We start from the raw sequence: 12658 nt of genomic DNA, 5'->3' as shown, positions 1-12658 counted from the left end.
GGCCATGTTTTCATAGGCTTCGCACATTAAAAAAAAAAAAAAAAAAAAGCTTAGTAAGTATCTGTCCAGTGAATATATATATTCATGTGAGGCTGGTTGGTGTTCAAGCGAGAACTGGGCCACTTCAACCAGGATGGTGTGATCCTCAGGACAAATCATTATAACAATGCAGGCTTTAGAGGGGTGGGATCCTAGCTTTTATCAGTTTTACATTATGGGGAAAGTGATTTCTTTGCTCTAATCCATAATTACCTATTCTGCAAAACTATCGTCAAGCAAATATTATACTAGCTAAAAATACGGTCAAGTCAAGGCAATAAACCTCAACTGTACACCTTCAGATGTGCCTGCTCTCCCCTATGCTAGGCCCTGAATGACAAAAACAAGTAAAACCACAGTCCCTGCTCTCGAGAAGTATTCAGTCCTCCAGGACATCAGACAGGCAAACCGATAATTACAAAAGGGTGCAGTAAGTGTTAGAATTCAGGGAGATGCGATCAGCTATGGGGACACTAAGAGAAGTTCCTAACTCAGCTCCAGCAAAACTATTTCAAAGGAAGTTTAAAAGGACAGAAGACGAAAACAGAGCTCTAGGCAAAGGAGTCACATGTCACAAGCCCTGACATCACATGCCTTCCAGTCACTGTTAGTAACTCAACTCAACTTGACTACCATGTGTGTGGTGTGGTTGTGGAGGATTACACAGGAAATGAGGCTAGAGGCAGGAGGTCAAGAAAGGAACATCTACCCCAAAGTGTCCCCAAATTCCTCTTCACCTTGGTTAAAACTACAGTGTCATCCACAAAGAATGTCAGGGCCATGTAAGGATTAGGACACTGAAGAATGATTTTATGCATGGAAAAAGGTAGAATGTGAGTTAACATGAAATTGTTAAACAAGAAATTATTTCATTATTATAACCATTTCACAATGAATTAAAAATGAGGTTTGATAATCATCTGGAAGAGTCTACTCTATAACACATGTTCTATTTTCTTACTGATATGCATGTGTATAGGTGTGTCTATATACGTGTGTGAGATAATCTATGTGAACATATATGGACAAGAAAAGAATGTCATCTTTTTTTGTTTTTTATTTTTTAAGATTTCATTTATTTATTTGAGAGATAGTGAAAGCAAGAGAGAGCACAGAGGGAGAAGAGAGGGAGAAGCAGACCCTCTGACTTGCCGCTGAGCAGAGAGCCCAATGTGGAACCCGTTCCCAGGACCCTGAGGTAATGACCTGAGCAGAAAGCAGATGCTTAATTGACTGAGTCACCCAGGCGACCAGGATGCCATCTTTCTAATGGAACAATGAATAAATCTTAATAGTTATTTTGTAAACAATGGGACAAAATTTATCATTTGAAGCTCTGTATTTTGTTAAACAATGCATAGATTAAAATTATTATTAGAAGTTTGTATTTTGAGAAGACAGGCTTTGGAGTCTTACCAAATGCTAAGATAAAAGGATTCCAGCAAGTTTTTGCCAAGAGTTGACCAATTGTGGGGAACCTTTCAATGATCGTATTTGAATCCTATAGAAGAAAAATATGTTTTGGTCAATAAAAGGACACCACACAACTTAGAGAGTTAAACTGATACTATAGGTTGAAGGAGTCTGAATATTTAGTATATTTCAGAAAAGTGGGAATTTCAAATAAAATTTAACAAGTAACCACCTTACTTCATCTTTAAACCATACCACCAAAACTTGAAGATGTACAGCACATTTACATAAAATCAAGCTTCTTATAAAATTACCTTTATTTTATTTATACTTAGGAAAGGCCAATTTGTTTAAAAATATAAAAGAATGTATAGCAGTGAACAAAATATTGTGGGTTTTTTTTTACTCCACCATAAGAAAGGTTCCTAACTCAACTTTAGTAGGGCTATTTCAAAGAAGGCTTGGGAGGACAAGAACTCTAGAACTTGTAAAAAGAAACAAAAGCAGCTACAGCATAAAGATATACATCTCTGTTTATGACTATTTTGGTTACCAAATGCGAAATGACATCATACTTACTCTACAATAATCTGAAACCAGATCAAGCAAATAGAAAACAGCTTAAGATTAAACAATCTACATGCTATTGTAGCATGTATAACTGGCTCTCTTCCCACTTCTTTACCTTTCAAGAAAATTCAAAAATAAGACCTAAATGAGGTAACATGTATATAAGCTGAAATGTAAGCTGCTGCACCAATAAATTCTTCACATTTGTCTTAGCATCAAGGCCAATCCTAGACTTTCTGGGACCAATTTAAAGCCAAGCTGCAGAAATCCAATTACAGAAAAACAATTTTAAAAGGTAGTGTCAGTTGCTCATACAGACTCTATCTTTCCTTCTAGTTGCTAAAAACACATGAACTCATATCGTCAACATGAGTAATTCTTCGAATTTCTGACTTGCTTTTTTAAGGGAGGTTTTCCTTTGTTATATTTTTTATAACAAAAGAACATCTATGTTAAATGAAAATTTCACTTTTCATTTTGAATTTAGAAAGTAAGTATAAAACAAATAATATTTTCATAATATAAAAGCATGTTAATTTATTAAAATATCCATTGTAGTAAAAATGGGAAATGTCAAAACAAAAAAATATCAAATTTGAACACATTATACAACAGCAGTGAAGACACTCAAAATCTTAATATTCACCAGAAAAGACCACTTGAAATATTCAAAAGAAGAGATCTTATTATTTATCATCTCATGGTAGAACCAACTTTAGGACAGCATTAAAGAAAGGGTAAGCATTGGGGTGCCTGGGTGGCTCAGTCAGTTAAGTGTTCTACTGATTTTGGCTCAGGTCATGATTTCAGGGTTGTGAGGTCAAGCCCAGCGTTGTGCTTCGCTCTGGGCATGGAGCCTGCTTAAGATTTTCTCTCTTCCTCTCCCCATCTTTTCACCCTCTCTTAAAAAGGGGGGGGGGTAAGCACTTAGGAAAACTCTTCAATATTTTAAAAATGCAAAGGCATTTAAAAGAATCCCAATTATTACCTGACAACAAGTGTCAAAATCTTGTTTTTTTAAAAAACAACTTTACTGGTCAGGAAGTCCCATATGACAATGTAACTAATCGAGAAGATTTAAATCGTAAGAAATCAGAGGTCAGGAAACAGCCCCCTGTCTGTATTACCTATGGATAATTTGTCTTTCCAACCCAACAATATATCAGGTCAATACCACAAGTCCCTGACCCTAGATAACATTCAGGCTTAGTTAAATGTAGTAGAGATTTGTTATTTTGGTCTACCACTTACCATCTCTTTCAAAACTTCATACATCTGCCTCAGGAACTCCTGAAATCGAGGCAGGTGAAGGCAGGTATCTTGCTGGGTTTCCAAAGTAGAGGCCTGGTCCCACACAGAAAGCTTCTGCATCCAAAACTGATAATCAGAAGAAAAGCCTACTGAATCTTGAGCCATCTTGGAAAAAGGGAAAAGGTGATGGACCTTCACAGTGGCCTGCCAAGCACTGAAAGAAACAGTGAGCACACATCAAATCTAGAAGAAAGGGGGAAAATGAAACATTTTTAAAAGGATTTTTATTGGTGATTTCATATTCCACTGATGAGTGAAAGGGGGAATATAAGGGACTAAAATAGAATGCCTTCGATGGAGTCATCATTGAATTATTTTAAAACGTGTCACCCAGCTGTAGCTCCAATTCTCACCATCTGAACTTTTATCATGAGTAATATTCCACTAGAAGTCATTATACCTTCACAGACACATGCTAATTATACACAGAAAGCACACAGCTGATAATACTTTATATCTTCTTTTTAAGATTGAGCTATTTTTAAATGTTCTGAAGTTCATTTGGGTATTTTAATGTAATAGGAAATCAAAAACATCCTCGGGTGTTTAATAATAGGCTGTGTCTAAAAATGTTTTTGAAGTTTTCATGTTTTATATGCATTTCTGGCTTCTCATTAAGGTGTTCGAGAAATTCGCTATGCATTACTGTCTACTGAAATTTCTTTCCAGTCTCTCTTCACTTTTTAGGAAAAAGTAAAATAATTCATTCCACATGCATCATTTTGAGCAACCTATTTGATTAAAGACTAGTATATATGCTTGATCTCAATTAATTCACAAGAAGAAATCATATTTTAGTAAAATATGAAAAACTACAATTATTGAGGAGGTGTACTAGTCCTAAAGGACAGAACCCCATCGTCCATAAACGTGACTTACCACACCTGAAGTACATGTTAGAAAGGCAGAGCTGGCTAAATAAACCCAGGTGTCCCCCCACCATCCCAGCTCCTCACCATCCTCACCCATAAGAAGCACACCGGGCAGAAGAGGGAGGGCTGCTCCTCAACTGTGCAGGCTTTTACAAGGCCTCTGACTTTCTTGGGACAGGGATGATACTCAGCTATATGATTTCAAAAGACAGCTCTGCAAAAGGTGAGTTTAAACGTTCAGCAGCAATAATTAACAGATAAAATGGTCCCAATTAACCAAAAACAACAACAAAGGGGGTTTCATTATTAAAGAAGAAAATCAAAATACTTAAGGAGGTCATACAATTTGGTTGCAGTACTCAAAACTAGAGCAGGAAGGTGGAAATTTTTAAATAGTACTAAAAATTTGATCTTAAGTAGGACCATGAGGGAAAAAAAGGTATAATCATGGGGGAAATACATGCATCCTGTCAAATGGCACATAATAACCAAAAATTTATTCCTTCTCCCTGAATCCTCCCTTTCTCTCATTCTCCTTCTTATCCAAGCCATCACCAACACCTGTCAATTCTACTCCTAAAATAAAAAAGCTTGATTTCATTCAACTTATCCACTTCTTCCTAATTCCACTGCTGCATCCCATCCCATTCCCATCCATTTCTTCCCACCCATCCATCTCCAGTTCCTTCTCTGCAGTCCACAAAAACAACTTTCCCAAATGAGAATCACACCCAGCACACTCCTGCTTAAAACCTCCCCCCAACTTCAAAAGCTTCCTGCGAAAGAAATCCTGACTCCCTGTAGGAAAGATCCTAGCTCCTTCCTGCAATCTTTGAAGTCTTGCAAAAACTTAGCTCTGGCACCTGCTCTCTTTTCCTATGCCACCACTCCTCCACTGCGTACCATCTGGTCCAGGCCTCTCATCTGTTCCACCAACACATGGAACCCTTTCCTGCATTACTGCTTTCTGCTCCTTCCTCCACACCTCCTATCCCATCAGTAGTTATTTGCTCACTTAGTTACTCCTTCCTCTACCTGTATATAAATTCCCTGTCTCCTAGAATTTAACAGATGCCTGGCAAACAATAAATATTAGATAAAGAAATAAATAATTCACTGCTACTTTTCAAAGTATAGTTCTAAACTAAACACCATAACAAAATGCCTTTCCAGATATAGCAATTTAACTTTTAAAAGGTAACTTCCCCAGAAAAAAAATTTTTAAGGTATATCTATGTGAAATTTTATTAATATCCCATTTTAGAAATACAGTAATAGCTTATACACACATATCCTTACTATGCTCTTGACAATATGTTAAGTGGTTTACACACAGTAGCTAATTTAATCCTGTAAGCAACCCTATGAAATGGGTACTATCATTATCCTCATTTTACAGAGGCACAGAGAAATTATGTAATTCCCCAAAGTAAGATTACATAAAAGCCCAAAGGAAGTAACTGCTAGGAAATAGCAGAGCTACAGGTTGTGGGATTTGATTCACAGAGTCTAGCTCTAAAGTCTGTGTCTTTTTTTTTTTTTTTAAAGATTTTATTTATTTATTTGACAGAGAGAAATCACAAGTAGATGGAGAGGTAGGCAGAGAGAGAGAGAGGGAAGCAGGCTCCCTGCCGAGCAGAGAGTCTGATGCGGGACTCGATCCCAGGACCCTGAGATCATGACCTGAGCCAAAGGCAGAGGCTTAACCCTCTGAGCCACCCAGGCGCCCCAAGTCTGTGTCTTCAACAAGGAAATAAACCGAAGAAACAAATTAATGGATTTCTTACATAGTTCACACAGTTCTAGGTGAGGCCTTTTTAGATATCTGGAGACACTAAACCGAAGACCTTTTTGGTAGAAGAGACAGAAAACATCATTTTATTACTGCCAAATTACAAACAACATTTTGCTTAGCAACAGGAATACATCTGATGGTTTTAAATGGAAACAGCTTTAGGGATCATGCAGCCATGGTCCTGAGGGGCTGTTCTACAGCCTGTCTGAGGGGAGATGGTCATGACTGGGAAACAAGGGTGACCTGATTGTGATGCTTAGCAGTGGGAGTGCTGCTGGCATTTAGTGCCCAGGAGCCAGGGATGCTGAGCATACTGCAATGCATTGGTTCAGCAGTGCACGAAAAATGGCCTTCCCCCAAAGGCCAATGACACCCCTACTGAGAAATGATGACCTAATCCAAACACTCTGGAATGGGCATCTGTTGACTATGCCTGTTGAGCATTCCTCCTCCCTTCTTTTGGTTACAACACCTTACTGTCCCTTAAGGAAAGAACTCCTCCATTCCCCAAGTCTTGGTGAGCCTATTAATCAAGGCACCTTGTGCCATCCATGAGAGGTGAAATTATGATTCAAGTTAGGCAAACCAGACCCTGTGCTGGGAATCTGAATCTTGAAGAGAATGATATAAGGATGGAACTAAGTCATTTCAAAGACTCACTCAGTCTAGATCCAAAGGACCCTACATCATGTCCTTATATTAACAAAGTATAGCCTTCTAGCTCTCTATTTTTTTTTTTTTAAGATTTTATTTTTGGAGTGCCTGGGTGGCTCAGTTGATTAAGCATCTGCCTTTAGCTCAGGTCATGATCTAGGATCGAGGCCAGCATTAGGCTCCTTGTTCAGCAGGGAACCTGCTTCTCCCTCTCCCTCTGCCTGCCACTCCCCCAGCTTGTGCTCTCTCTCTCGCTCTCTCTCTCACCAAATGGATGAATAAAATCTTTAAATTAAAAAAAAAAAATTTATTTTTAAGTAATCTCTATACCCATTGTGGGCTCGAACTCACAACCCTGAGCTGAGATCAAGAGTTGCACGTTCCACCCACTGAGCCAGCCAGGCGCCCCTCAGCTTGCTCTTTAATTCTGTCCACTACCCAGGGCTTTCTGCAAAATCCTTTTTTTCCCCCTTAAATTAACCACTGTTGGTTTCTGTGGTTTCAAGAAAAAAAAAAAAAAGCAACTACAAACTGATATAGTTTCACATATACTGATATAACATCTAATATAAACCAGATAGTGGGCTGCAGGCAACAAACCTTTGAAGAAAGAAGAGGAATTTAGAAATGGTCACTGGGCCAAATCATGGAAAACAGCAGGGAAACTTCTGTTCATATTAGGGTATTAGAAACCAGAAGTCCATGGAACAAGAAGGTAATGCAGGTCAATGAGGTATTGCCTATGATCAGGGACCCTACCTTGTTATAACCTTCTAGTAGGAATGGCCAAGTGAAAGACTGGATTATCAAAAAATGGTATCTGATAATCTGTAAAAAAACAAAAACAAAAAAACAGCAAAACAAAACAAAAAAAAACAACCGTCTTTTCAACCAGGAAGCCAGTTGGTCTTAGTCAATGATATTGCGCTACAAAGACACAATCAAATGGTGACTCCAACTCAAGCTGTACTTTCAGATGTGGACCCTACTGGAGAAAACTAATACCACCCCAGGCACCTAGAATGCAGTTATGAAGCTGGTAATTAATGCATTTCTCCATTGGGATAACTTGAGGACATGTGAAAGTGGTCTGAACCGCTTTCACCTCCCTTAGAGGTATCAACTCAGAACACAGTGTATTACACTAGTCTACCACATTGAAGTTATCAGGCTGACAGAACAAAGAAGAGATTAAGAAGACACAGGTTCCTTGCATGTATTTCAGATAGTGGGATATAAATCCCATGAATATACAGGGCCTGCCACTTCAGGACATTTCTTGCAATCCAAGCATCTGTACCAAGTCAGGATATGCCCTTTAAAATAAGGATAAACAACAAACTAGTACCAGTGGTTGCCTCCAATGTGGACCAGATAGCTGGATAAGCGCAGAAAACAAACATGGGTTTTACTGTCCACCTTTTTTGCATCTTTTCAAAACATTTGGCTGACATCTCTGGGACTCATGAACATAAACTCACATGGGTTTTAGACCATTTATCTGCTTCTACCTATTTTCTGGCAGTGAGAAATATGAGTAGGACCCAGAGCAAGAATCACTGCACAGTTGATTCATGCTAAAGTGCTCTGCCACTTGGCACACATGTCCCAGCAGATCCAATGGTGTTTAAAGTGTGTATGGAAGGGGCGCCTGGGTGGCTCAGTGGTTTGGGCTGCTGCCTTCGGCTCGGGTCATGATCTCAGGGTCCTGGGATCAAGCCCCGCATCGGGCTCCCTGCTCCGCAGGAAGCCTGCTTCCCTCTCTCTCTCTCTTTCTCTCTCTGCCTGCCTCTCTGCCTACTTGTGATCTCTGTCTGTCAAACAAATAAATAAAATCTTTAAAAAAATAAAATAAAAATAAAGTGTGTATGGAAGATCTGGATTCTGGGCAGAGCCAATAGCGGGCCTCAGTGACTGGACTGACTGTCCAAGCCACAGAGCTGGGTGTGCCCAGCAGTACTCTATCATCATGTGCAAATTATGCCTTCTTGAGCAAAATGCATGAGTGAGGTTTTTGGATGCAATCTGTGTTTGTCTTTCCTGCTGTGTCATATAATTTTTTTTTAATTCCCTTCCCTTTCATTTTTCCCGCTCCTACTACTGCATATATAGAGTATATTATTAGTAGATAAATTTTCTAAAGTCTGTAATTTACCAACTATCGCAGAGATGGGAAGAGGAACTGACATTATCCAAAAATCTTGGGCCTGAAGCCAGAAGCATTAACCAGGCATTACTTCAGATATCTCCCTTTTTGAAAGGAAAGCTAAATTATATTAATTGGAAGTGTTTTAAAAATTCTTTGTGTGGGGCGCCTGGGTGGCTCAGTGGTTCGGCTCAGGTCATGATCTCAGGGTCCTGGGATCAGGTCCCGCATGGGACTCTCTGCTCAGCAGGGAGCCTGCTTCCCTTCCTCTCCCTCTGCCTGTCTCTCTGCCTGCTTGTGATCTCTGTCTTTCAAATAAATAAATAAATCTTTAAAAAACAAATTATTTGTGTAGACAGCAGTAGGTCTGAATGTCCTGAGTAACCAGCAAGTGCAAAGTAGTCGGTATCTGTGGTTTTGCCCACCTAGCAACCTTTTCCTATTCCTTTAATATGAATGCACCCCACTTTCACTCTGAAGAACTGCCCTTCATCCATTCCATACAGTCTTTTTTTTTTTTTAAAGATTTTATTTATTTATTTGACAGAGAGAGATCACAAGTAGGCAGAGAGGCAGGCAGAGAGAGAGAGAAGGAAGCAGGCTCCCTGCTGAGCAGAGAGCCCGATGCGGGACTCGATCCCAGGACCCCGAGTTCATGACCTGAGCCGAAGGCAGCAGCTCAACCCACTGAGCCACCCAGGTGCCCCATTCCATATAGTCTTACTAAGACTATGAATCAAGTTGTGCTTCTTTAAGAGTGAGAGAGTTACATAGTTTTCACAGATGAGGCTAACAGAAAAGAATGCTATGCAAATAAAATAAAGTTTACATCTCTTTATCTGACACCACTCATAAACAGCCGACTTTTACCCAACAGAGAGAACAGCTTATAATAATCTCACTTAAGGCACAGGCTACATAGTACAAATGAACTTTTATGTTTTTTTTCCCTGTTTAATGACTATTTTTAAATACAGCAAAAAGCAGACAAAGCAGCCAAAAGAACGCCTATGTACCCATTAATTAGTTCAAGCAAATCACAGACATCATACCATTTTACCCAAAATACTTTGATCTATATCTCTCTTTTCTAATGACTCCAAAAAAAAAAAAAAAGGAAAGAAAAAGAAACTTAACTACACTATCTTTCACACCCAATAAATCCAGAAATAATCATCTAATAACCCATCTACATTCAAATTTTTTTTAGGTTGGGTTGTTTATATTAGTATCCAAACAACATCCACACATTGCATATGGACAATACTGATATCTCTCCTTTAATCTGTTATAAAATGATATAAAAATAAGCCTCCCTTAATCTTTAATAATCACCCCTTGATTTTCATATCATTTATCCCAAAAAAAAAACGAGTAGAAGAGGCTAATAGAATCTACTGTACTGACTAATAGAATCCTCCACACTTGTGCAGTTGGCTGATTGCATTCTTCTGGCGTTAGTTAGCATGTTTTGCTAACCCCTATATTGCCTACAAACTGAGAGCACAATTTATAAGTTTTTTTAGGTCCAGGGTCAATCTTTTTCCAAGAATACTTCATTTATAGTGGTGTGTGCTTTGAGTCAAATGAGAAAGCACATACTGGTTGTCTTATGTACCATAATGTGGAAACTGATCAGTTGTTTCACATAGAGCCATCCATTATAAAGTTCACCATCAACACTTTCCTGAATGGTCTTCTGAACTGATGATCATTTTAGATCCTTTAGGGGATGACAAACAGTGATTTTGCTTTTTTATCCACTATCCTGCTTTTATGATGTTTCTTGACATATTAAAGCCTTACAGTTTTAGGTAGTAAGAATAACAATCTTTTCCTATGGCAATCCAACATTACATCTCTCTAACACCATGAAATTGCCAAAAGCATTGTTAACTTCCCTGACCGCCCCCCCACCTTCAGGTTCTTGGTCTCTCCCAGCTTCTCAAGAAATGGCAATGCCCTGAGGGTGAAAAGCTGCTAAAGAATCTGTTCAGAACTCTGCACTTCCTTTCATGCCAGTGTTAACCCCTTGAGTACTGAGTATCTGCAGTTTTCCAATGGCTTCAAAAGATGTTTTATCTGGCTCTTCTTGGCACTGTAAATAGCTGGAAGTAAAAGTCTATCGTAAGTTCCAAGACAGGGGAGGTAAACAAAAGTATAAAATTACAGTACAGAATATATTTAGTGGAAACATACTTAATTAAAATTGCATCCTATTTCAGTCCTATGTCAGATAATGGTAGACTATACAGTTGAGACCAACCTACCTGTTGGCTACATGCAATACAAAAACATAATTTAAAAATCATCAAGGAATCAGAAAAACAGTGTTAAATGATAGAGAAAGATTTTAGCACATGGGTTACATAGGCCTAGGGATGCACTTCTGATCCTGAAGATGCAGTTAAAATGCAAGGTTAAAAAGCTTTTTCAGGAGTCTGGAAGATACAAACAAAACACCTCTTTGAAGGAAAATAACATCTAACTATTCCTAAAAATAATTTTTCAAATAGAACAAAAATTATATAATGAAAGACAATCAAGCACATAGGAAGAAAAGAACACATGAAGAAAAACTCCAAAACAATGGACAAAAATGAAAAAAAAAGAACAAAATAAATAAAACAAATAAAAGAATATGGTAGAAATTCTAAAATTCTAAAACTGAAAAAACAAGACAAAAAAAACTAATTAAAACTAAGAATTCGACAGATGGGTTCAATAGCTGATCAGACCCAACTGAAAACAGAATTAGAGAACTTGGAATATATAGAAGAAGAAACTACACAGAATTCAACATGGAAAATAAAACAATGGAAAATATAGGAGAATGGATAAGATACAAAAAAATACAGCAAGATAGCCAGAAAACATACCTCTAATACAATAAAAGTGTGTGGGGGGAGGCCAACCCAGAATACTATACCCAACTAAAATATTTAAGATAAAGTGAAATGAAACATCTAATATGTCAGAGAATCTGCCACCAGTAAGCCTGCTCTTAGATGAAAAATGGTCCCAGACAAAATTCTGGAGGCATGAGAAGAAATGATAACAAAAACGGTAGATATGTGAAAAAATTTAATTTAACATTTGATATAAAATAAGAATAATATCACTGAAGTTTTAAAAATATATATAGAAATTAAGATATAATAAAAACAACAGTATACAAGCCTGGAAAAAAATAGTTAAAGAGTTCTAAAGTTCCGCATTTTCCAGGAAAATGAAGATAAAAGAGTTAACATTAAGTTTTGTTTTTTGTTTTTTTTAAGATTTTATTTATTTATATGAGAGAGAGACAGTGAGAGAGAGCGTGAGCAAGGAGAAGGTCAGAGGGAGAAGCAGACTCCCCGTGGAGCTGGGGGCCTAATGCGGGACTCGATCCCGGGACTCTGGGATCATGACCTGAGCCAAAGGCAGTCGTCCAAACAACTGAGCCACCCAGGCGTCCTTTAACATTAGGTTTTAATAATTCAAGAATGCACACTATAATTTCTAGATATCCACTAATAGAATATCAACAGGTAGTATATAATTTCCAGGTTATCGGAAAAATTTACAATTTAAAAAAAAAAAACAAAAACCCGAAAGGGGAAGAATGGAGAGAAAAAGGAATATAGAATGGACAAGATTTAAAAAAAAGCAGAGTGAGATGGTAGATTTAAACTCAAATATATCAGTAATTATACAATATACTAATGGCTTAAATTTCTGAGGAAATACATTTATTTAAATTCTAGTTAGTTAACATACAGTGTAATAATACTTTCAGGTGTACAATATCATGACTCAATACATCCGTACATCACCTGGTGCCCATCACAAGTGCAGTCCTTAATCCCCATCACCTAT

General features: G+C 37.9%; 1 protein-coding gene across 3 annotated transcripts in view; it reads right to left on the bottom strand.

The window, feature by feature from the left end:
- The window catches only part of FANCC (FA complementation group C), a 263906-nt gene that overhangs the window by 175245 nt on the left and 76003 nt on the right, over nt 1-12658 (bottom strand). For 2 of the 3 annotated variants that reach the window (XM_032308876.1, XM_032308878.1), the window contains exons 2-3: nt 3274-3487; nt 1456-1540 (exon numbers count right to left, since the gene is read on the bottom strand). In XM_032308876.1, coding sequence (XP_032164767.1) covers nt 1456-1540; nt 3274-3438 — 250 coding nt within the window. In that variant the 5' untranslated portion in view covers nt 3439-3487. Of the gene's footprint in view, nt 1-1455; nt 1541-3273; nt 3517-12658 lie in introns of all 3 variants that reach the window. The other variant, XM_032308877.1, reaches the window with a different exon arrangement.

The sequence above is a fragment of the Mustela erminea genome, chromosome 12, assembly GCF_009829155.1.
Source record: "Mustela erminea isolate mMusErm1 chromosome 12, mMusErm1.Pri, whole genome shotgun sequence".
NCBI classification, from domain to species: domain Eukaryota; kingdom Metazoa; phylum Chordata; class Mammalia; order Carnivora; family Mustelidae; genus Mustela; species Mustela erminea.
This window is presented reverse-complemented; position numbering and strand designations above follow the sequence as displayed.